Source organism: Larus michahellis, chromosome 1, assembly GCF_964199755.1.
Source record: "Larus michahellis chromosome 1, bLarMic1.1, whole genome shotgun sequence".
In the NCBI taxonomy this organism is placed as follows: domain Eukaryota; kingdom Metazoa; phylum Chordata; class Aves; order Charadriiformes; family Laridae; genus Larus; species Larus michahellis.
In genome coordinates, this window is record NC_133896.1 from 118,018,624 (window position 1) to 118,042,093 (window position 23,470).

The 23,470-nt window shown below is 40.3% G+C and overlaps 1 protein-coding gene across 1 annotated transcript; it reads right to left on the minus strand.

The window, feature by feature from the left end:
• Positions 1-12,355: 12,355 nt before the first annotated feature.
• On the minus strand, positions 12,356-21,989 carry MRPL39 (mitochondrial ribosomal protein L39). The gene is made up of 10 exons (XM_074599976.1): positions 21,901-21,989; positions 21,195-21,401; positions 20,707-20,846; positions 20,132-20,231; positions 19,450-19,517; positions 17,959-18,071; positions 15,509-15,574; positions 14,143-14,296; positions 13,554-13,601; positions 12,356-12,537 (listed from the first exon to the last, which is right to left on the minus strand). Exons 1-10 carry the CDS (start codon positions 21,950-21,952, stop codon positions 12,451-12,453), a joined length of 1,035 nt encoding a protein of 344 aa, XP_074456077.1. The 5' UTR covers positions 21,953-21,989; the 3' UTR covers positions 12,356-12,450.
• Between the last annotated feature and the right edge of the window lie 1,481 nt (positions 21,990-23,470).

Sequence of the window (23,470 nt, forward strand, 5' to 3'; positions counted from 1 at the left end):
GTGCAATATGGAATATAACTTCTACAGTGTTTCGGTTATCTATTTGGAAGAGGTTTATGACTCTTGGCTACAGCTTGCCAGAGGCATGTTGAGGCGGGGATTGGTTTGACTTATTTAATTTTGGCCATACAAGTAGTTTTGGACATGGGACAAGTTCTGGTCCTCATTTCATAAATAAGCAACGGAGAAATGCCTTCTTAAAAGTATACCCATTAGACCTGCATCACTTAGCTATGATTTGGTTTAATTCTTTTTTAAATGAAGATGTTTAAAATGTCCACGTAAGACCGTTATATAACTTTCTTGAAATGCGTATCCATACTTACAAAACAGGAGCTCCATGCTCAGCATTAATACCTCTCTGGTGAAAACTCTAAAGTTTAATTTGGTCATAAAAATTTGCTCTGAACTTAAATTTGGCAGCCAATATCTAAGATTAATCATTTGTTTTATTAGCTTTTTAATATGGTGATTTTTAATTTACAGAAGAACAAGCAAAATAGCTGAAATACAGTATAAAAAAAAAAACCAATATAGCTACTTGATCCACAAAGTGAAATAGAGGTACATTTTATTTTAGAGAAAAGCTTCTTCTATCCTCATACACATCTTTGTAGCTCCTGCAGTATCTTAAGTAAAAGACTTGAATTCTATATTTTTCTACGTGTTTCAAAAAGAATAGCTTTACTTTCTGTGAAATTAGAGGAGAATAGAGGACTTAAAATCCTCATGAAATTGTAAATAGGGTACCTGAAAATGGATGTCTGGTGTCCCATTTTTGTCCAACATCCTTTTGTAGGTGATTAAAAGTATTATAGAATGTGCTAATTATATTAACCCTCATTCTCTTTCAGTCAAAATTAGATTTCTGCCATTCAAGGGTAAAAACTTCTCTGAAACTGGTACATTTCATATTGGTACTTATTTTTTTACAAAAAGGAGTTTTTCATGACTGCAGAGGAAGGCATACTCAAAAGCCACTCTCGCATACAATACCAAATTTTAGTTTTGACAAATAAAAGGAAATAGGCATGTCCATAAGGCAACTTGCAACATTCTAAGAAAGTTATAAAATAGGTGAAATGTTACCCCTTGGCCAGTACCCACTTTTCTCTCTCTGGTGAGCATTAAGGGAGGATACGCGGATAGACAGCATAGACTGAAGACCTAATTTTTCTACAGCTGCAGCTGGGTGGTGTGAGTCTCACCTCATGTCCCCTACAAAGTTGTTCACATAGCCTGCTTGCTGGCATATCTCTTTCAAGACTCCTTCAAGTTTTTTCTCCCAGAATCAGGCCTTTAGTTTATTTTTAACAGGTAATCTGACATTGTGCTTGAGAGCTGCATCTCATTTATGTGCAGGTAAATGGGAATAAAAGACTGGAGCTCACTAGGTCTGTTTCAAAGCCTTTTGCGGTCAGTGTGGGTCCCTATTCCTTAACTTCAAAGTACTGGTCTTGGGGTCTATCACAGTCTGACTCCTCCAACGTGATTATGAGTGAACATACTCACGTGCACGAGCACTGCAGATTTCTGGCCTTGGTGAATTGCCTTTTCTTCCTCTCACCCTCCCACTGAAAAGGGGCTTTGTAACAGAGGTGGTTGCACAACCCTAAGCACCTTCAGATGAGGCTCCCCAAAAGGCAAACTTCTAATTTTGGGGTTTTTTGCGCTGTTTGGAGAATACACCTTTTATCTTTTCTAAATTGGCTACCAAATTTTGCAGAATTGGTATCGCTTTCCTAACCTGCATGTGGTTTTTATAAAAAAATTTATATTGGGAAGTACTATCAAAGTTGGCATGTCCTCTTGCTACCAATCCAAACACAAAAGCTTGAGGTTTACTCCAGATTCATGACAAAGGATCCCCTCTAGTTGACCAATAGATAAATAAGAATTTGGTCATTTGTACTGGAGGTGCAAAACTGGATAATAATCACATAACTAGATGAATAAGCTGGATGCTTCTAGTCCATCAGTGGACCAGTATAAGTCCACTCAGACCCCTGAGGTACTGTAAAATGATGTATAAATGTACAGGCGGGGAAATGAGTACTTGTCACACTTAAACTAAGTAGTTGGAACTGCATTTGTAGTACTCCTTCTGAAGGGAATCTGAATATAGACTGTGATATGGATGAACTGGTTATATTTCACTGACTGAAGAAAATCCTAGGTTAGCGAACAATGAGCTACTTACACTTGAGCAGGCTTTTTAAGTGCCTCAATAACTCATAGATTTTTTTTTAAATATATGAAATACAAAAATAGCTATGAATACGATGTCTATTTTCATACATTTTGGAAGACGGATTGCAAAGTAAAATTACTGTAGTCTGTAAATTTACTAGTCCACATTTATTTTTCAGTAATGCCATAGGTCTCAGTAAGGTCTCAATCAGTTGCATTAATATTGCAGCAGAAATGAAGGTAAACATTTCCACATACTGCGGAAATTACAAATAGAAGAAATTAAATATATGTGCATATGTGTTTACAAGCGCAGAGAAAATCTTGTCAATGTTTACTAATTTTACGTTTGTTTTTATTGCTTATAGTTCAAACTAGGTCATCCAGCCTCTCAGTTTATCCCAACTGCCTCACAGGCTCTTCCGAAAGCACTAGCAGGTTTCCTGAAGCTGTCATAGCAGAAGTTGACCTTTAGGAGGTATTTGAAATACGAGAAAGGAACCGTGAAGAAAACATTGTATGTATGAAAGGATGTTTTTGAGATCGATGACTCGAATAGATATAATAATTGTTTCTCTAAAGAAGCTCAACGAGTGCCATACTTGCACGTGCCTGCTTCCACCGTCACTGTTGAGCAGTGAGGGAAGGGAGAGACTCCAGGCAGCCTTTGCTCTCTGCAGCTTTCCTCCAGAGCCAGCCCTTCTAGGCAAAAGTGGGTAAGTGGGTACCCATAACCCCAGACAAGCCTTTGCCGTTGGTGCTTTTTCTAATTGTATAGCATGTACGTCATGTACATCTGACTGTCAAACAGGGACAAAATAATCAAAGAGCATCTATCTTGAGAGATCAATTCTGATATGGACAGCTTCTGTGGAAGCAATAGCAATGAAAGCCGATATGAAGTTTGAAAATGAAATTAAAACACACACCTATCTGAGGTCACTACCACGGATGAAGGAACAGAAAAGCGGATGAGTGGATGGGACCTGATGACCAGAGATCAGCAAATGAGACAGGAGGAATAAATGCGTTGTTCTGATGATAGTGACTGAAGGAAGAGAGCGCTGAAAAGAGGAAAAGGGAAATCACACCAGGTCGTATGAGCTTTATCTTTTTTAATGTTGCAAGGGAAATAATAGGGGATTTTATTTTATTATATTTAAGCATGAGTAGCTGGTCATCATTTCCATTGAAGGCAAGGCCACATTTTTAGAGCTCTGTGAGAAAACAGGCAGCAATATGTGTATTCGTTCATGTAATGGAAATCTGACAGCTGTAGAAAAGGCTGTTACAAAGGTTCAGCAAGAGGAAACACATGTCATTTCTCACCACTTCCTGATAAAGCATGATTCTTTTTTTTTGCCTTTAGCACACAGAAGCACAACAGTTCGCAGCATTGGAGATGCTCTACGGCTTTTAAACCCAAAATTAAAATGCTAGGTTGCCAGCCTAGGCAAAACCCTTCCATTACATAAATCCTAGATCATGGGAGTAGAAAAAGCACCAACGGCAAAGGCTTGTCTGGGGTTATGGGTACCCACTTACCCACTTTTGCCTAGAAGGGCTGGCTCTGGAGGAAAGCTGCAGAGAGCAAAGGCTGCCTGGAGTCTCTCCCTTCCCTCAGTGCTCAACAGTGACGGTGGAAGCAGGCACGTGCAAGTATGGCACTCGTTGAGCTTCTTTAGAGAAACAGTTATTAGATCTATTCAAGTCATCGGTTTCAAAAACATCCCTTCTCCAAGACTGAATGCAGGAGAAGGCAGACTGAAGAGGAAAGTGCCGTCAACTACAAACGGCTGCTGCAAACCACAGATAAAATTGCTCTCTTTTTTAGCAAATCCCTGGCAAAGCCTAAAAAGTTATGAAAGAATTAGGGTTTGGGAAGCACGATGTAAAGAAGAACAACCTGGAATACATTTAATAGAGTGCAAATTTACAAACATGTTCTACAAATATTCTTGGGGCAACAGACTCGGAGGTGACAGAAGCTTCTTGTAGCAAAGCTCTTGTCCTACTGCATAGTGTGATCCTTATCCAAAGCTTAATGAAGCCAAATCTAGCGTTCCCACAAGAGGAACAGACATTTTGCATCAAGCATTTCATAAAGATGTATGCCCACTGGGTGACAGCAAGTGAATAAGGAGTCAGGGACGTAGAGACTTTAAAAGCACAATAATTGAATCAGAGAATAGTTCAGGTTGGAAGGGATCTCTGAACCTCATCAAATCCAAATCCCTGCTCAAAGCAGGTTCAAACCATAATAAATTCAGAAAAGATAATAGCCTTTTATTGTCAGAATTAATTTGTTTGCTTTCTTCCTCAAAAAAAAAAAAAAGAAAAGAAATACCTTAACTCGCATCTCTCATCCTCGTCCCCTGACCTGCACCCCTTGCCCTCCACACACATACCACATATGCACACACAACATTTTGGAGTACTGATGTATAGTTTTAGAAACCGTTCACTTCACGGCCCACGAACGCAAATGTTACACCACAGGTCTCGGTGTCTGACTTCAGTAGGAGTTTAGCCTGAACACTCAACAGAGCTCTGAATCATCATTTTAAATTTGAGGTTTGGAAATTTCTAAAACACTTTTTTCTGCCTACCAAAATTTTATATTCATCTTGGAATTTTTGTTTGCTACTTACATATCACAGCCACGTACTTGGCTGGTTTCATTTAGAGTGGCACAGAGTGAAAGGTAATTTCCCTAAAATCTCTAAATTAGATCACAGTCTTACTATGACATTTTAACTTCCTCTTACAACATGTGTTAGTAAGAGTAGGGAAGTTATAAATGTACATAAGTTTCTTTAAATTTACATACAAAAAAGATCGCCAAAATTGCATCTTATATATAATGTCTTGTTTCTCCGACTGTTTTTCTTGCTACTTTTTTCTTAAACAACAGTAAATGGGTTTTTTTGAAAGTGGTTACTGGGAGACCAAACAGAAAGCAAACAAGATTCAGCCATTTCTGAACTCTGCCCAGGAGCCCATACTTTACTTTAGAAGGATGGAGAAAGGAAAATACATTTCAATCAAGACACACTTAGCAGAGAACTAACTGGGCGTTACTTAGGCCTTTTTAATCCTGCTTGGAATGACTGTCTCAACTATTCCATCCTTATTAACGATGTAAGTAACTGAAAATTGTAAAAAAATTTCAGATAATTGGATATATAATGAGGATTCTCTAACCTTTCTTCTATAGAGTGCATTTCTACTTCATTATGCCATTTCTTTGCAGATTTTTTGAAATATTTTATAGAATTACTGATTTCTAGAACTATGTTTTCCTTGTTAGTTTTCAGGAGAGAGCTCGCAATAGGCTTAAAGAAGTAAAAATGTTCAACTTTGGTTAAAAAAAATTCAGCACTTGCTTACTAATTTTATGGTCAAAGCATCAGTGACTGCTTAATATTAAGAAGCGATTAGAAAACAATGTACTGTTCGACACAGACAATAACAATCATTAATGTGATTCTAGCCTACTGGAACAAGGGTGTAGGAACCCCGTATATGGATCCTAAACCAGCAACTAAATCTGTCCAACAGGTTTTGTCTCTGCTCAGCACTCATTTATACCAGAATCCGAAGCAATATTTGTTGTTTAATCACAAACACCATATACTGATGAAACTATGATTATTTCTTAGCTCTGTTTTTTACATCCTGTTAAACAGTCAGCTCTCCTGATTGATAGGCATTTTGTCTTATTTAAGTGAAAGTAAACCCAAGTCTTTTTTTGCTTTTTTTATCTTGGGTTCTTAACAGTTTGAGGAACTCGCCTGATACTAGAAATCTTCATTAACTGATATCTAAAAGGATACAAAATTAGGCAAGACCTTGCTCCAGTCTGTATTCCTTCTGCTCAGTGCAACTAAAGCAGCACAAAAAAATGCAACAAGCAGAATGATGGAAGTCCTTCGGAGGGGAAGAACAGTGAATGTACTCTATCTCTCTTATAAAAGTAACTAAAACAATTGCAGGTTTGACTGGTTTTAAATGTGCAGCAGATGGTTCCTATGCATTTAACTAACTACAATCCTTTTTCCTCCAACGTCTGTCCTTTTTCTGTCTCTGACATAATTTTTTTATAAGCACTTCTGTCTCCTTTTTTGTCTTTTCTTCTTTTTTTTTTTTTAGGTATATCAAGGGGAAAAAACAGTGGTTTCAGTTCTTTATGTCTCATACTCCGGTCTCTGGAGTTCTTCTGAAGGCTGTATGTTGTTAATGCTAATCGTGATAGGGGTTTTTACCTCTGACTGACTCCTACATATTAGCATTATCACTGTATCACGCCTTTTACCTGAATTCACATGGAACAAACTGCTGCTGTGGGAGGAGAACAGAAATCGTGAATCAGTCAGTGCTATGCTGGGAAAACCTCCGTTCTACGTGTGAAACAGACGAGTTGTTCTGCATGCAGACGTGCTTGCTAGAATGTTTGCTAGGTTTAGAGTCACTGGGAAAAAACAGGGGGGAAAAAGCAGCTTTGTGTATCAATAAGTCCTTACTAGGATGTAGACCGTGTACCATTTTGAGTGCAACAACCTGTCTTTTATTTTGTTCTATTGCTTTTCAGCTCTTCTGGCTTTACTTCCCAGACAAGCATTTCATTTCTTCATTTCATTTAGGAAACAAAAATGATAAATTAAACTTTTGTCATATATAACTGTGCATTCTATTCATTTCTGTAGAATTTTATTATATGTAAGAGAAAAACTGACAGAAAACGTTTCTCTCAGATTTTATTGTCAGTTCATTAGGAGAAATGGGTCAATGGGTCATTAGGATAAAAGAGAAATATATTTATTTTACTTTAGGATTACCAGCGCATTGCAAACCTTTAGAAGACGTCTCAGAAAATTACAGACATAGGGAAGTATTCTTATATTTATTTTGTGGAAGATCAAAATAGATACTCAATACTCACAGTCACAAAAACTGAGTGCCAGAGCCAGTCTTTAAAACTCTCTATCTTATGCGGTAATTAAACCTGCTTAATTAATAGTTTAGTTGTGAAACATTGATTTGATGGGGGAGCAGAAGGGGAAACAAAGAAACTCAAAGTACTCACCATTAATTAAGAAATAAGGTTAATGTTTGTGCTGTATCAGTATGTATACCCTTTCCTGTTAGCAGTGTTTTGGCTGTGAACACTCGGTAGGAGGTATGGTTACAGAGCACCTCGAGACCACAGACGCTTACGAATCAATGGTCTCACACATAAAACAGTCTCACATGTGAGCAGTCTCACTGAATGCAATTTTTTCCACTCAGACAGAACTGCTGCAGGGTGTAAACGTTTTCCGAATCAGGCTGTAAGTTCAGTGGCTCCCCCAAGGAACACAAAACAGCCAGGGACAACGACCACCCAAAAGCAAAAGCCAGCTTCATCCCTTCCAAAGTCAGAGCCGTAGCTCTGAGAGGGGATTCTCAATGTGGCAAAGCACACTCTGCTGAAGAAAAGCGTATTGCTATTTGTTTTGCAGGAAAAACAGCTTTGAAAGCGGGGAGGAAACTGTGGCGAAAGAGTGGAGGAGAGTCAATAGAAATTCTCATTTCTTGGGACTAGGGTGAAACAGTGAAGCGCGGTTTGATTTCCCTCTCCGTTTGATGCAAGATTTGGCAGTATCGCTTCTCTTACTGAAGCCAAGGTGGTTCCCGAGCCCCAGGGAGCAGGGGAGTCCCGCTCTCGCAGGTTGCTGCTCCTTGTCTTCTCTGTGGTGCAGTTAGCAGAGATCCAGCCCGGCGCTGCCCTGGCGCGGTTGCGGGACTTAGGGCGCACCCAGCCGCACAACTGGCACAGACAGACAATGTTAAAGACGAGATTTCTGTGAAACGCAGAAATCTGGAGATGCTGTTGAGCTTGTCTCCTCAACTTAAATTCCCCCATGGGATGTACAGGTTAAAGTGAAGTATTAATTAAGTGATTACATTTGTTACGTCAATTCTGCTCGCAAAAGGAAGACGTTACTTGATATTTCCCTTGGTTCCTCATTGCATTCAAAGAGGTCTCATTTACTGCGCAGCACCCCGAGCCTGCAACCAACCAGAGATTCTTTTTCTCTTCTTCAAAAGCTTAAATTAACATCAGAGCAGTATACCCGGAGTACAGTAGTGTCCCCGGTGTTTGTGAATGACACAGTACTGAACCAATGACCAATGACTTCCTCACTTCACCCCACCTTCACACTCCCCAGATTGGACTTCCCATTTCTATCCTATATAGACACATGCCAATAGAAGCTATATTAAGGAAGAAAACGTGCGTTGCCACTCATCATTTTGATTCATAGTCATGCTATAAAAATCAACTATATGTTCCCTTGCATCTTCTCTCTTTAAAATGTAAGTTGAGTGACCTGCAAACTTAAGAAATAAGCAGCAGATATAAAGACGGTCATTAGACCATTTATATGTATTTTTTCTGCCTAGCTGATTCCCCAGGAAAGTAGGCATATTAAGTTGTACAGCAGATATTAAAAAAAAATAGGTTTTCTTTTTACTCTGAAAAAATGTTAATGCTGTCCATGACTGGGGTTAAATCTTGTAAAAGACCACAGCATGATAGCATTACCATTTTCAGATGGTTGGTGTTCTTCAAGAAATATCCACTGCCAACTCTTCCCATTGAACGCCTCTATGATATTGAGTTCCTGTGTCTGGATTCCTTAAAAAAAACTAATAAAATAAATGTAGCTGCACTAGCAAGTTCACTGGCTTCAAAAATGAAAAGTATTGCAATAAGCTGATTGGTATAGCATTAGATAAGTTACCAAACAGCAAGACGAGATTACTTCTTGCCAGAGGTTAAAATAGAAAGGGAAGCTCATTCTGGCTGCTGTCATAAAAGGAATCGACGTCTACTGATGACTGAGCGTTTTCATCACTTGCATGTGTTCCATTCCCCAGGGAAGAGTTTCACTTCCTTGGTAAGAAAAAAAATAACTCTCTCCTGACATTTAATTCCTTCTGTTATGAAGGAAGTCAGACTACATCATAATTGCCTTTTCTGTCTCCAAATCCATAATAGCACAGATTACAGAATATTTCTTTGGAAAAAATATCTCACTTGGTTACATAATGTGTATTACAAAGCTGGAACTGGCTCATTTAAGCCTTCCTACTGCTACCTCTTAGGATCAAGGCACCATGTAGCTTTAACCTTGGTATGGAGTTTCCCTTTTGGTTAAAAACAATAAATAAAAGGGAAGGCTCAAGGTCTGAGCAAAACTTCTGCCATTTGGAAAAGTGTCAACTCTCTTTCAAACAAGAGATAGAAAGAGGAACAACTTGAATGTGAGAAGTCATGAAGCTACTACTGACATGCAACAAGGAAGGTGGCTTCAGTTCCTGCCTTTTCCCCTGTAATCATAGCATCATAGAATGGTTTGGGTTGGAAGGGACCTTTAAAAATCACCTACTCCACGCCCCATGCCTTGGGCAGAGACATCTTTCAGTAGGTCAGGTTGCTTAAAGCCCCATCCAACCCACCCTTGAACACTTCCAGGGTTGGGGCATCCACAACTTCTCCAGGCAACCTGTTCCAGTGTCTCACCACCTTCAACGCAAAAAAAAAAAAAATTCTTCCTGATTTATTCCTTATCAGAAACTGGCCAGTGTCATCTTCTGCTCATGTATGTTGGCCTAAATCACCCCACCCTCCCCTTTCTCTGTCATCTGTGCTTCACAGTATGGCGTCTTCCTAGATTCTTCTTTACCTTTAGCTAGCTCTGCATTTCTTTTACTGGACGAGTGCAGTAAAAACTGCCTCTTGAAACCTGAAAAGCAGTTTAATAAAAAGGACAAATAGCCAAGGAAGTGACTTTGCTTAATCTTGTAGTCTCTTTTGTCTATCTGCCCTCCCCTAATCCCTGTAATCTCTGTGATCTATAGCATTCAGTACAGAGAAATAACAGTATGTACTTTCCTGTCTCTTTTTGAACGGACCTGCAGTGGTCTCTCTTGGCTACTCCCATTGGAGATAAAATACAGAAATGGCCCTGAGCTCAGGGACCAGACCTCCCTGCTGCTCTGTGGCTGCCACCAGCACTGAGCACTGTTCCCATTTGTTCTCATGCTTGTCCAAAGAATGTTCAGGGATTTTTTTTCTAGTAGTGGCATCATTTCATACCGCTTGGGTAGGGAGCACTCAGAGTACGTTATGATCCGTCCCCCGAAGGCGTTTCGCCCTGCAAGTGTGGCTCTGGATCCCTCTGTGGCAGAACAGGAAACTGAATCTACGTCTCCTACTTCTTTGGAAAGTGCTGTCACCACCGTACTGATGGGTAAGAAAGAAGTGGCTGCTGCCTTCTACAGCCTGATTCTCTTTTAACTGCTGTTGTCTTCTGCGAGAATCTGGTGCTTTTCAAAAACGCCCACCAGCTCCACCTCTCCCAAAGGAAGACCTGCCTCCTGGAGCCCATCTAAGCCAAAACGTGAGCTAGTACCGAGTTCTGCAGAAGTTTGAGCTTCCACCTTTTTACACATAGACCTCTGGGGAAGGCGGGGGGCGGCGGTGGGGGGGGAAGACTAATCTCGTGTAAACTTCAGCTGGCAGCCCTCAACAGCATTGGCAGTAGTTCTGCACTTGCAGAATGCCGTGGGCATTCACCCGTGTCCCCGTAGGGGAACTCTCCTGCTCCTCTCCCGCCGGCGAGGCGGCACCGCTCCTCCCCAAGCCACGGCTCCCACCTAGCGGCGGGGCTCTGCAGGTGGCCCAGGCTCTGCTGCAAATTCCCCTTGCCAGTCCCGCACCCACTCGTCTCGCACCCAGTAAAGGTCAGGAAAAGGGAAATCCCCTCTCCAGACTTCTCAGCCCAGCTCTATGCCTTGCAAGCCGTTTTTTACACCACACACTATAAAAGCCGGGTTCCCTCCCCTTCCAAAAAAAGCCCAGAAAACTCTGAAACGTGAAATTCCATGCTAAGGTTAAAAAATTTCCCAGCGGGAAGCAGCATTCTCACCTTCCTCTGCAGGTGGTGGAATCCAGGAGGAATTCTGAACTGGATTCCCAAGCGACAGAGCAAACTTCAGACTTGTGTGAGCTGGTGATATAATGGGCTGAAGATTCAAAACTGACCGCTTAGATCAGATCCTACGGGCAAAATTTCACTATGGTCTAGGGTATCTCAAAAAAACCCACCAATCTCCCCCCAAAAAACAAACAAACAAACACACACACACACACAAATCACCAGCAAATTTGTGTCCCTCAAGACAGGAACCAATGCCTGCTTCTTCTGTAGCACCAGAGCAAGAGGTCCAAAGCCAAAGCATACTCCAGAAGGTTAGGTTTAAAAGAAACACAAATAGGAGCAAACATATTTTAACACGTACCTGAAGCAGATTTCTGCAATTTCCCCAAAAGCTACTTTTACCACTTGCAATTCTTCTTCTGTGCTCTGACACATTCAGCATTCACTTACACATTATTTAGTTTGATTAAGCTAGGTAAGATTTCCTTACCTAAATGTATTTTACCAAACTGCTACCCTGCTCTTACAAAACTATACTGTCAATTGATTAGAAAGCAAGTGATGCAGTTATGGTAAAAATAGTAATTGGGATAAAATTCAGAGAAAATATTTGCACTTCAAGAAGTAATAGAAATCTCTTCTAGTATAATGAGAACAGCTCTAATGAGCCAGGGATGAAATACAAAATGTCAGAAAACATCTCTAACAAAAACCCCTTGCGAAATTTAATTGAAGTCACCATATTTAAATATCAAAGAATGAAAACGCATAATAAATCTTACTACACTGGGGATGCAAGTAATAGACCACATTCCTGGTACTATTCTGGAAAATGATGTTTGACTGCAGTGGTACAGCAGCAAATATTAAACTCAAAGAACTTTTCAGCTTTAACATTCTATTTTTTGTATTAGTAAAGCAATGGCAATTACACAGTTGTCTACTGAATGGAGTCTTTTGAACCAGAAACACAATGGAGTATCCAATTTCAATTCTGACAGGATATCAAAATGAGTAAAATAATAGTCTTTTGTAACTCTTTATGGACTTCTGAAAGGGCTTTTTTTCCTTTTCTTTTTCTTTTTTTTTAAGATACTATTTGTCTCAACTTTCTATTGCAGTAGGCGAACAACTCAGTGGAATTTCATTTGCAGTAGGCAGAGAACTCAGCAGAATTCAAATTAATTACCCAAGTCATTTTTATATGCAGCACAAACAAGTCATGTAAAAATACACATTTTATTATGTACATTTAGAGCTTAAAGTTAATTTAAATGGATACAGTTTTTCCATCTTCAGTTACACCTTTTGCCTCATGACGTTCTGCTGCTGCTTTCAAATACTCTTCTTCAGTGACCTGCAGAAACAATTTTGTTGTATTTTTAAAAATTATTTTATTCTCCTTGACCCTGGAAATCCTCCCTGCATACTGTCACTGTAACAAGAAAGGACAGCCTACAAAGACAATTATTGTCTCCAAAATTAAACAACCTGAATCACAAGCATCTTCAAATTAATTTCATAGAAAAATATCATGGGTTAGGATCTGAATACATCCTTGGCTAACAAGTTTCAGTGGACATACAGTATTTTTTTTTTATCTTTCTTGCCACACAAACAAGTGAAATATTTGATCTGAAACATCCACTGTTTAATTCTTACGAAGATTTCCTAAGTTTAAGCATGCCTCGATAGTGAGTTTCTGGTTATATGTGGCTTATGATATTTTATAGTTCCATTTATCTTAAAAACTCGCCTTTTCCATTCATTCAGTCATTGCAAAGCTTCTGTTGGTAAAGTACATTTCAACTTTGAAATACTGGCTGTTTAGCAGAATAATATTTGCAAGAAACTCTTATTTTCCACGTAGGTTTTAAACTTCAAACTAGTGCATTTATGCAACTCCCTGAAATAGCATTCCCTTTTAGCTCCAGAAACTTCCACCGAGGTTCACCCAGTGGTACTAGATTTTATCCCTGAATTTACTTGTAAGAAACATGTTTGTATGTGTTCTCTCAAATCTGTGGCAGAAAACTTGTTACTACATAAAATCTAGGTAAGCGTAAATACAGTATTCCAATTTTTAGTTTTCTTATTTCATGTTCATGATCAAAACAAGAAAAAACAATTTTAAATTTTACACACACATGACACCAACATCAATTCTACAAATTAATTTGAAAAATACTAATATAGTTGAAAGTCCTAATTAACAACAGCTTAGAGATCTCCTGTGCATCTGATTTTTCTTCACCTGTGAACATTTCTTGAAGGTTCTTGAAGATATTGCCCACCTCTAATCATTCAAGGTCTACTCTATCACAGCATATCTTTATATTTGGTAAGCTGTACTTCACCCCTGATGAGACTTACCAGCCTCTTCGATCTTGCCAGTAGTTTATGCCACACGGTGTGGTGAGCCTGTATTAAATTTCATTACATAAAGTTACTGGAGGCCAAAAAAAAAAAAATATCTTCTCATAGAATAGATTCTGACAAGTATATAGAAATGATAGCACAAAACCACAACAATCCCCAATTCAGGCATTACGACTTATGATTTCAGGGTCTAATTTGCCCATATTCCTTTGGGGGACTTGAATAAATGTCTGCTGATCATATCCATTAATTGTGTGGAATCACTGAGGGGGTAATGGGCAAAAACGGCAATTAAATCTTATGACAAGGAAGGGTGTACACAGAGATGAGGTGAGGAACCCAGTGCCCTCTTGTCCCTTAAACTTTCCCACTGAGACAATAGCAGATCTGCTAGAGCACAGGTCAAAATCGCATAAGTCAACAGAAATGGGAAGAAAAACTGCTGCCTCCACCTATAGTTCTACAAAACCTTTGTTTAAGGCTTATTAGTGCTAGGACTTTTTTTTTGTTATTGTTGTTAAGTTTTACTTTGGTGTCATGAAAGACTTTGAAATGCTATTTTTTATCATGAGTATATAGTTACCTTCAAATGGACTGGCAGGGATACACCCTGGAACCTCCTTATCAATTCAGATTGTTTAGTCTGAAGATTATGGGCTGCTGTTATCTCATACTGGAAACAGAAACTTGTCCTTGGAATATGAGGGCCTTCACTAATATCTACAAAGTCACCAAACCTGATGGGAGAAAAAAAAAAATATGACAAATATATTCGGAGAGAAGTACAAACCTATTTGCTTTTATTTTTGATTAGCAAATTCCTATCTACAGAACAGATGAAAGAAAATCCACACAAATCCCAAACCAAATCTAAATAAATCCCCAGTTCAGCATTTCTAGGTTACCTGAAGCAAAAGTAAAGGTCACGCAATTTCCTAAAATGAATTATGAAATCTAAACGTCAAGTCTAGAATGAAGATCCTAGGTTTAACAAATCTTTGAAGCCATGTTGGCTTTAAAAGTGGGATAAATCTGTCATTAACCAAGAAAAGATTTGTCTCCGAGATGACACATTTTCCACAGTACAGTGTTTACAACCTGCACAGGTATTTCCCTTTCAGGTCTTGGAAAACTGCAAATCAATTAAGAAATGCAAGAGATAAAAAGATGTACAGCAAAAAAACATTCAGAACAAACCTCTCCCAGAAAACAATAGGTAAGCTCATTTTCCCTCTTATTGAGAGAACTAGGGTGGGAGGAAGGAGGAACAACAGATGTAACATCATTCTAAAGTTTCAAGAACCATCACTGCAAAGACATCTGTTCCTTTAGAGAGACGTGGACTCCAAAATCAAATGCAGAACAATTTAGACATCTAGAAAACTGAATACCTTACACTAGCCTAAACTAGTCACAAATTCTTCTATATGCCTGAGATAAAATACAAGCCTCCTGCCTCCAGCCTAAGAACTTTACATCTTACACTGTATCCCAGGAGCCAGCTCCATTCTCATTTCCACCACGACAAGGCAATAACTTGCAGTTAGGAAGATCTTCACAATTTTGGAAGAAAAATAGGCTATACAACGCCAACTCCTGTTTTCGAACAAGTATTTGGTTTGTATTTTATTTAACCTGTAAAGGTCTAGACATTTATTTAGATTTTATGTAAAAACATTTAAAGCAGTAAGGCTTTTCTGGCACTGCCCTTTAACATAACAAGAAACAGAAAGGTAGTGAGATCCACCAAGTGTTAAGTATCACCAAAACAATGGTTGCATTAAAAAAAACCAGCCAAACAACAATTTAAGACAGACAGCAATGAATATAAGTAATTTCTAAATTGAAAACTATCACAGATAACTTACTCTTCTCACTTGGCAGAGAGTACTTGCGATATGATCAAATCTTTCAGCGAATCATTACAGAACGAGTTCAGTTTTGCTCACCTATGTAACGTTACAATTCCTTCCATATTCTGGGAAGCTTTTTGTTCTATCATCTCCATTTTGTATCTGAACAAGACAAAAAAAAAGTTAAAAAAAATCCTTACCTTGAACACCTAGTTTTTATAAGAATACTAAAGAGATCAATTTAAGGAGCATTCGTAAAAAACATGCTCATATTTATGTGAGCTTTAAAACAGGTTTAAACTCTTAATTTTATATGACAACACATATTGGAACGTCTCATAAAGCATGTCATACAGAGCTGTTAGTCTAACCTCAGTTCCTGGAAAAATTACAGAGAAAATTATTCTGAGTACTATTGAAAGGCATTTAAAGAATAATGCAATCATCAGGCACAGTCAACATGGGTTCACAAAGGGAAAGTCCTGTTTAACTGATTTGATATCCTCCTGTGATAAGGTCACCCACATAGTGGATGAACAGAAGGCAGTGGATGTATTTTTCTGGATTTTAGTAAGGCTTTTGATATTGTCCCTCACAGCACCCTTCTGAACAAGTTGTCCAACTGTGGGACGAGAGGGCTCACAGTGTGCTGGATGAAGAACTGGCTGAAGGGCAGAGCTCAGAGGGTTGTAGTGAATGGGGCTACATCTGGCTGTTGACCAGTCACTAGCGGTGTTCCTCAGGGTTCAGTGCTAGGGCCAGTTCTGTTCAGATCAATGATCTGGATGAAGGAGTTGAATGCACCATTTGCAAGTTTCCTGCTGATACCAAACTGGGAGGTGCTGTTGACTCTTTTGAGGGACAAGAAGCCTTGCAGAAGGTAACTAGATAGATTCGAGCATTGGGCTATGATTAACGGAATGAAATTAACAAGTTGAAATGCCGGATCCTGCACCTGGGAGGGAGTAACACGAAGCGCAAGTATAAATTGGGAGAGGAGTGGCTGGAGAGCAGCCCTGCAGAAAGGGATCTGGGGTTGCTGGTTGACAGCAGGCTCAACAGGAGTCAGCAGTGTGCCCTGGCAGCCAAGAGTGCAAACCACATCCTGAGGTGCATCAAACACAGCATAACCAGCCAGTCAAAAATTGATTAGCCTGCTGTGTTTTAGTGTTGGAGCAGCATCACCTTGAGTACCGTGCGCAGTTCTGGGCCCCATAATTTACGAAAGATGTTAAAGTCCTTGAAAGCGTCCAGAGAAGGCCAGCAAAGCTGGTGAAAGGTCTGGAAGTAATGTTCCATGAGGAGCAGCTAAGGACTTTGGGCTTGTCTAGTTTAGAAAACAGAAGGCTGAGGGGCCACCTCATTGCTCTCTGCAGTTTCCTGAAGAAGGGAAGTGGACAGGGAGGTGCTGAGCTCTTCTCCCAGGGATCCAGTAACAGGACACTTGGGAATGGTCCAAAGCTGCGCCTGGGGTGGTTTAGACTGGACATTAAGAAGCACTTCTTTACCAAAAGGCTGGTCAGACACTGGAACAGGCTTCCCAGAGAGGTGGTCAATGCCCCAAGCCTGTCAGTGTTTAAGAGGCATTTGGACAATGCCCTTAACAACACACTTTAACTTTTAGTCAGCTTGATTCATCAGGCAGCTGGACTAGATAATTGCTGTAGGTCCCTTCCAACTGAAATGACTATTCCATTCATGACTATTCTACTCTATTCTATATACAGGTGTATGTAATAGGAGGGCCATGCTCTCCTAGCAGAGTTTTATTCAGAAAGATCAAATGAAAAACTTTTCTTTTTATTTTAAGTAGTATATTCAAGTCGCATGTAAGAATAGAAGACACTATCAGATCACCTAAACTGATTTTATGCAACATGCAGTCCTCAACAGCTGGTCATCTGCAAGACAGTAAAGTGTTCTCTGCTCTTTCTACACACACACACACACACAAATACACATACAATGTCAAAAGCTATTGTCAAAAGTCAGCTCCCAGCTGCTGTCAATACTTGCCAGCCAATACAGTGAAGAGATGCCAGTCCATATGTCACATTAATATCATCTTCACTATTAAGCTAAAAAACTAGTTAGTTTGGCAACTTTAGCTTTAGCATAAATTTATTTATTTATAAATTTACGAAAATTTATTTATTTATAAATTTACGAAAAATGTACATTTCTTTGAATATGAAAGTCTTTCAGTAAAGGCTGAAAGTAACTAGCACGCCAAGTCTAACCACCAGAGTTTCAATTTATAAGTAGTGAAATCTTGAAGCTCACTATTAAACTAAGAATTCTACAGTCTTTCCATTTGTCACAAAACTACATCCAGCAAACGTGCCTGGTGTTGACCTCTGGAGACAACATTAAAAATTAAGTAAGGTAGTGTGACAAAGAGAACGGAAGTATGTTCATTCAGAGTAGTGGGAGAAGTACCTTCTTACTTCACCTGTCATGTCTTACTTTAGATTTACAAAAGCAAGCAGAGATTTAAATTAATTTCTAATTGCCTTTCTAAAAGAAAGGCAAATTCAGACACTTACCTGTTATGTTGAAACATTTCACGTGCTACTTTTGCTTCAGCATGTAGTGTTTCAAATGGCAGGTCTTTATAAATTAGCTTTCCAGCATCCCTTGTAAGAGAACGGAAGTTGTCCTGAAAAACAGTTGATACACAAAAAATTGTCACCACTATTTCACAGCAGTACTGAATGGACAAAGAAAAGTAAATACTAAATATTAGTCAAAACAATAAGGACCATCTACTATAAACCCTAAATATAAGAATATTGTGGTAGGATTATAACTCTTACTCCTTATCTGCAGCAGATTGCTACAGATCATCACTGTTTGAATGGACTGATTCAATGCCCAGTGAAATCAATAGGCGTTTTTCCATCAGAAACTATACATAATAATTGGAGTTAAACTTCTCATGTTTTCACAACGTGATATATACACATACAGTCTTGCTACTGTTAAATATTCATCTGTGTTTCCCAGAGTTGTGACTCCATTTGTAAATGACCTCTACTCTGATGGAATCAAAAGAAAAAAGTACTGAATAATTAATAAGTAGACATTGCTCACCTTGGTCCAGAATTCAAAGCTTTGCATACTCAGATTTGTCAATAAATAAGACACTTTTATTAGGAGAAATTACATTTATAATGTCTCTTAGAAAACACTTCAAACTAAGCTACCTGAACTATAATATCGTGAAGAAAAATTCTGCACTGTACCAACGTTGCTTTGTTAGCCATACAAACCTCTGCTAATATTTGGGCGCAAGAACAAGAACAGGCACCAGATGAGTAAAACACTCCTGATCATACCAGCTACCAAACAGTTACATATATATATATATATACACACATATATATACATATATATACACACACACCACAGTTACCAAACAAGGTTTTAGATTATTAGATTTACTGAAGAGCATGAAATGTAAGCAAGCTATTAAGGAAAGGTTCAGCTGAATGTGCTCACAGTTCTTTTACAACAATAAACTGATTATGCTGTAAACCCTACGCGAAAATACGCATATTACACACATTTTTATTTACAGAGGGCTCTATTAACACAAAGGCTATAGGGCTATGATTGCACCTATATTACTAGGCAAGAATGGTTGAGTAGGAGCAGATCTGTATAGCAACAAAGATGGCACTGAGTTTCCAACAGCCATGCCAACTATTTTGGGAATTGTTTTTCAGACTGGAGCTACTCTAGCCCCATACACTTAAAACCTGTAAGTATCTGCAGGATTGCTATAGGTTTAATTTCATCTGAAAAGAACCCAGTTTGTGTGGTCTGAGACCACCCTGCCATGAAAGCCAGTATATGGCAAATGCAGAGATTAGTTGCCAACAAGTACTCCTAAAATGCTACTAAGATAAAATACTAGTGTATGTATACCCTATGAAAAGAAAAAAACCTCGCTGCCCCCTCTCCTCCATTAGAAAAGAACACTGAACAAGGATGCAAGCTTTATAACTTTTTGAGGAAGAAGTTATTATGCTTACGTTTGTTGGTTTCCAGTCATTCAGTCTATTGTCCAAAATTACATCATAACAGAAAGCTCCAGAGATCACTGCAATTCACATTCCAAAAAGAAAAATATTCATGCTTGTAACAAAGTACATGTGTCCTTGCCATAATACATACTTGTAAATACATCAAAATGAATGAGAAGAAAAACAAAATGATCCCAACAAATCCACCACAAAATATAAATTCTCAGATGTAATTATAGAGTCAAGTGGAAGATTAAATCTGTATCAGGTTACAGATAAGCAAAAGTTGTTATTAACCCTGTTTGAATTTCAATAATATTCCAACTCGATGTACACATGGGCTCACAAGGTTATGTAGTTATTAGGGTAAATATCACAGAAACACATCACATCTTCTAAATATGTTACTTCATAATAAAAAGGTTATATCCTCAAGTTACTAACTTAACCTACGAAATCTGAATTGGTCTGAAACCTAGTTGCACAGACCAATTTTCTGCACTTAAATAACAAAATTGTTTTCAGTGCAACTGCTATAAATTACAGCCTACAATAGCATGTAATACACAGATCAATGCTAAGTACCTTCAATCATTGGAAAAGGAGCCTCTGATTTTTTCAGTAACATTATTAAACAGTCCCTTAAGAAGCAGCAAAAGACAAGACAATCAGTATAAAATGCTTGTATCACCTGGCACTTCTGGGGCTTTAATCAGATTCACTGAGTACTCATCTTTGAATGCCCGCTTTAACACACATGCCATGATCATGGCACAGGAACGCCAATAGGCCTATAAAGAGAATTTCAAATCACAGATTTATTACCTAGAGGCTGACAAGCCATATCAGATGAACATCAGCTATTTATTCCAAAAGAACACCAACATTTAACTGAATTAAATAACCTATCTGTCAACTGAAGCATTACTTTCTTTAGTATTTAAAACTTCTGTTTGAAGATGATTCTCCATATCAAAAAAATCAAAACTGCACTTAAAATGCAAGCCAGATGTTTCCCTGGGGATATTTAAATCTGAAATCATAGAATACAACAACAATATAGGTTGAAAGGAATGCCCGCACATCACCTAGCCCACACCCTGGGCCAACTAATGATAACCGTGTGTGCCAACCAACTATTAAAAACATATGAACTTTCACAACAACAAAGTTCAAGAAACCAGACAGACACAGAACTGAAAGGGGCATACAGAATCAAGTGGTCATAATCAGGGTCACCTACAATAGGATAAGATACAAACTTACCTTGTTCACCTCCTCTGGATCTTCATCTTTGAAAGTAAGGAACTGAATTTCACATGATTTGGTCAAGGGTCTATACATATCCCAGACTTCACCATCCACAAGAGCTAGAACAGATTTCTTGCAATGCCATTCACTTAAGTCTAAAGAAAATTTGAAAAGTATTACACAGTTATTAACCATACTCCTCAGAGTCAGCAGTTTAGATCCCTGCATTTTCAACAACAAACTGCAAGTTTCATTTTTGTAAATTACTTGGAAAGATGAGCTGTTGATAGTCTCCAAAACTTAACTCAGTTTCTGCTGATGTATTTTAGTACAAACTTATTTTAAACATACCAACTCCAAATATTCTGAATGCATGTCTGTTACCTTGGTCATTAAAATGTCAATAATATTAATATTTCAAATTTGGATGATAAGTACTTCAACTGGCAGTGCAATTTTCATCACCAGTGGCACAAAGTCAGTTTAAGAGCCCATTCACTTACGCATGGCACAATTGTAGGGAGTTGACAAAGCTTTGTTCATCACAAACACAGTGCCGGGGTGAGACTTCCCAGTGTATTTTACTTCGATTTTCTCAATTCGTGGATACAGAGATAACTGCCTCTCTTTCTCCTTGGTAAAGAGATCGTTACGCATCCGAATCACTTCCTCTGATGTCAGTCGAGAAACAGCTGGTGTGGAGATGAACCCTGGTAAAATGGAATGACCAAAAAATAAGCAATAAGGAGTTTTTAAAGCCCCTTAAAGACAGGAAGGGGCTTCTTTCTACAGACAGGAAGGCAAGCCCCTGCGCCGCCAATCCCTGTGTCTGTCTCAATATGCGTGAGGCGACCACATCGGTGACCGCCCCATTCTCCGTCCCTGCATGAAGCCACAACACAGAACACTGAGGCAACGGGAGCTCCGTATGGCGTCCTCTGCCTGCAAAGGCCCCTTCCCTCAGACAGGCCCCTGCGGATCGCGGCCGCCGCCTCCCCGCGGCCCGCAACCCACTGCGGTCTCCTCAGCCCGGCGGGCCGGGGCCCCGCGCCGCCCCGCACGGCCAGGCCAGGCCAGGCCAGGCCCGGCCGCCCCAGACCCGGCCCCTCAAAGCACAGGCGGGGGACGACGCCGAAGCCCGCCCGGCCCCGCGCACACCCGGCACCCCGCTGCGCCTGCGTCCGCGCCCGGCCCGCCGCCGCCACTCACGGCGTCCCCGAAGCCCGCCCCGCAGGCAGCGGGCTGCCCAGCGCGCCGCCATGCTCCGGCCCAGTCCCGCCGCCCCGGTGCCTCCTCCCCCGGGTTCCGGGGGAAACAGCGACGGCGGCAGCGCGGTTCCGCCCGGCGCTCCGCCAGCGGTCGCCAGGCGGCGCCGTGGGAACCGGGACCGGGAGCGGGACGGGGGACCCCTTGGTTCCTGCAGCGCGATGGCGGTTGGACGGTGCTGGAGAAGCGGGCGGCGGCTGCCCGCAGCGCAGCGGGGATCGGCTTTACTAGCCCTTGGCTTTTGGCTCTCTCTGCAGAGGCCCTGCTCTGTACGTATTCGTTCCGCCACGCTGTGGGTGCCACCCGTGTCCCCTCTGCCCTCCCTTTGCCTCAGCTGGCCCCATTTCGCCAGGCAGTACTGTCATCCCCAAAACCAGCAGCTTTTGGATGGCCTGAAGGTGTAAGGGGTCCTGGTGGACCACAAATTCGATATGAGTGAACAGTGTGCTCTGCGGCTCAGCAAGCCAACAGGACGCCGAGTTGCATCAATGAGGGCATCACCGGCAGAGATAAAGAAGTCGTTATCCCACTCTACTCAGCGCTTGTCAGGCCACATCTGGAATACCACGTTCAGTTTTGGTCTCCGCTACACAGAAAAGATGTGGACAGGCTGGAGAGGGTCCAGAGGACGGCCACCAAGTTGATCTAAGGACTAGGAAGCCTGCCATACAAGGAAAGGCTGAGAGAATTGGGTTTATTCTGCCTTGAGAAAAGAAGGTGTAGGGAAGACCTTATCACCATATTCCAGTATTTAAAGGGTGGCTACAAAGAAGAAGGAGACTCACGTTTTACCAGAAGTCACATGGAAAAGACGAGGGGTAATGGATACAAGTTAATCCAGGGGAGACTCCAATTGAACACAAGAGGAAAATTTTTCACAAAAAGAACAATCAGCCATTGGAACAGTCTCCCCAGGGAAGTGGTGAATTCCCCTCAATGATGGACACTTTTAAGATTCAGCTGGACAGGGGGCTGGGCCATCTTGTCTAGACCATGCTTTTGCCAGGAAAGGTTGGACCAGATGATCTTTGGTGTCCCTTCCCAACCTGGTATTCTATGATTCTATGATTCAGCCTTCTCGTAGTAGGGATTGCAGATATGTAGTACTGGGGTTACAGCATTAATGTTAACAGCCTGGTGGCTGGTGGAAAGGGTCCTTGGTGCCCAGCTCCCTGCTGTGCCTAGGCAACCAGCAGGCATGTGTAACTGCAGCTCCTCACCGCCAGCTCCCCTTCGCCATCGCTGACATCCCTACTGTCCTTCCTCCCCAAAAGATTGAAGCCAAGCACATACTAGCTACTGCACAGGTAGGAAAATCATGGCTTGCATTAAAATATGTTAAAATTTATGCAATAACTTAGAATTTGTTTCAATTTAGCTGATGGAGGTCTTCAGCTCAATCCTCAATTGCCAAAGATACAACAACAGCCATCAGGAATGACAACTGCAAACAGTTACACTGAATTAGTGTCATTAAGAGCTAAAGGTTGTAATTAAACTCAGCACCAAAAAA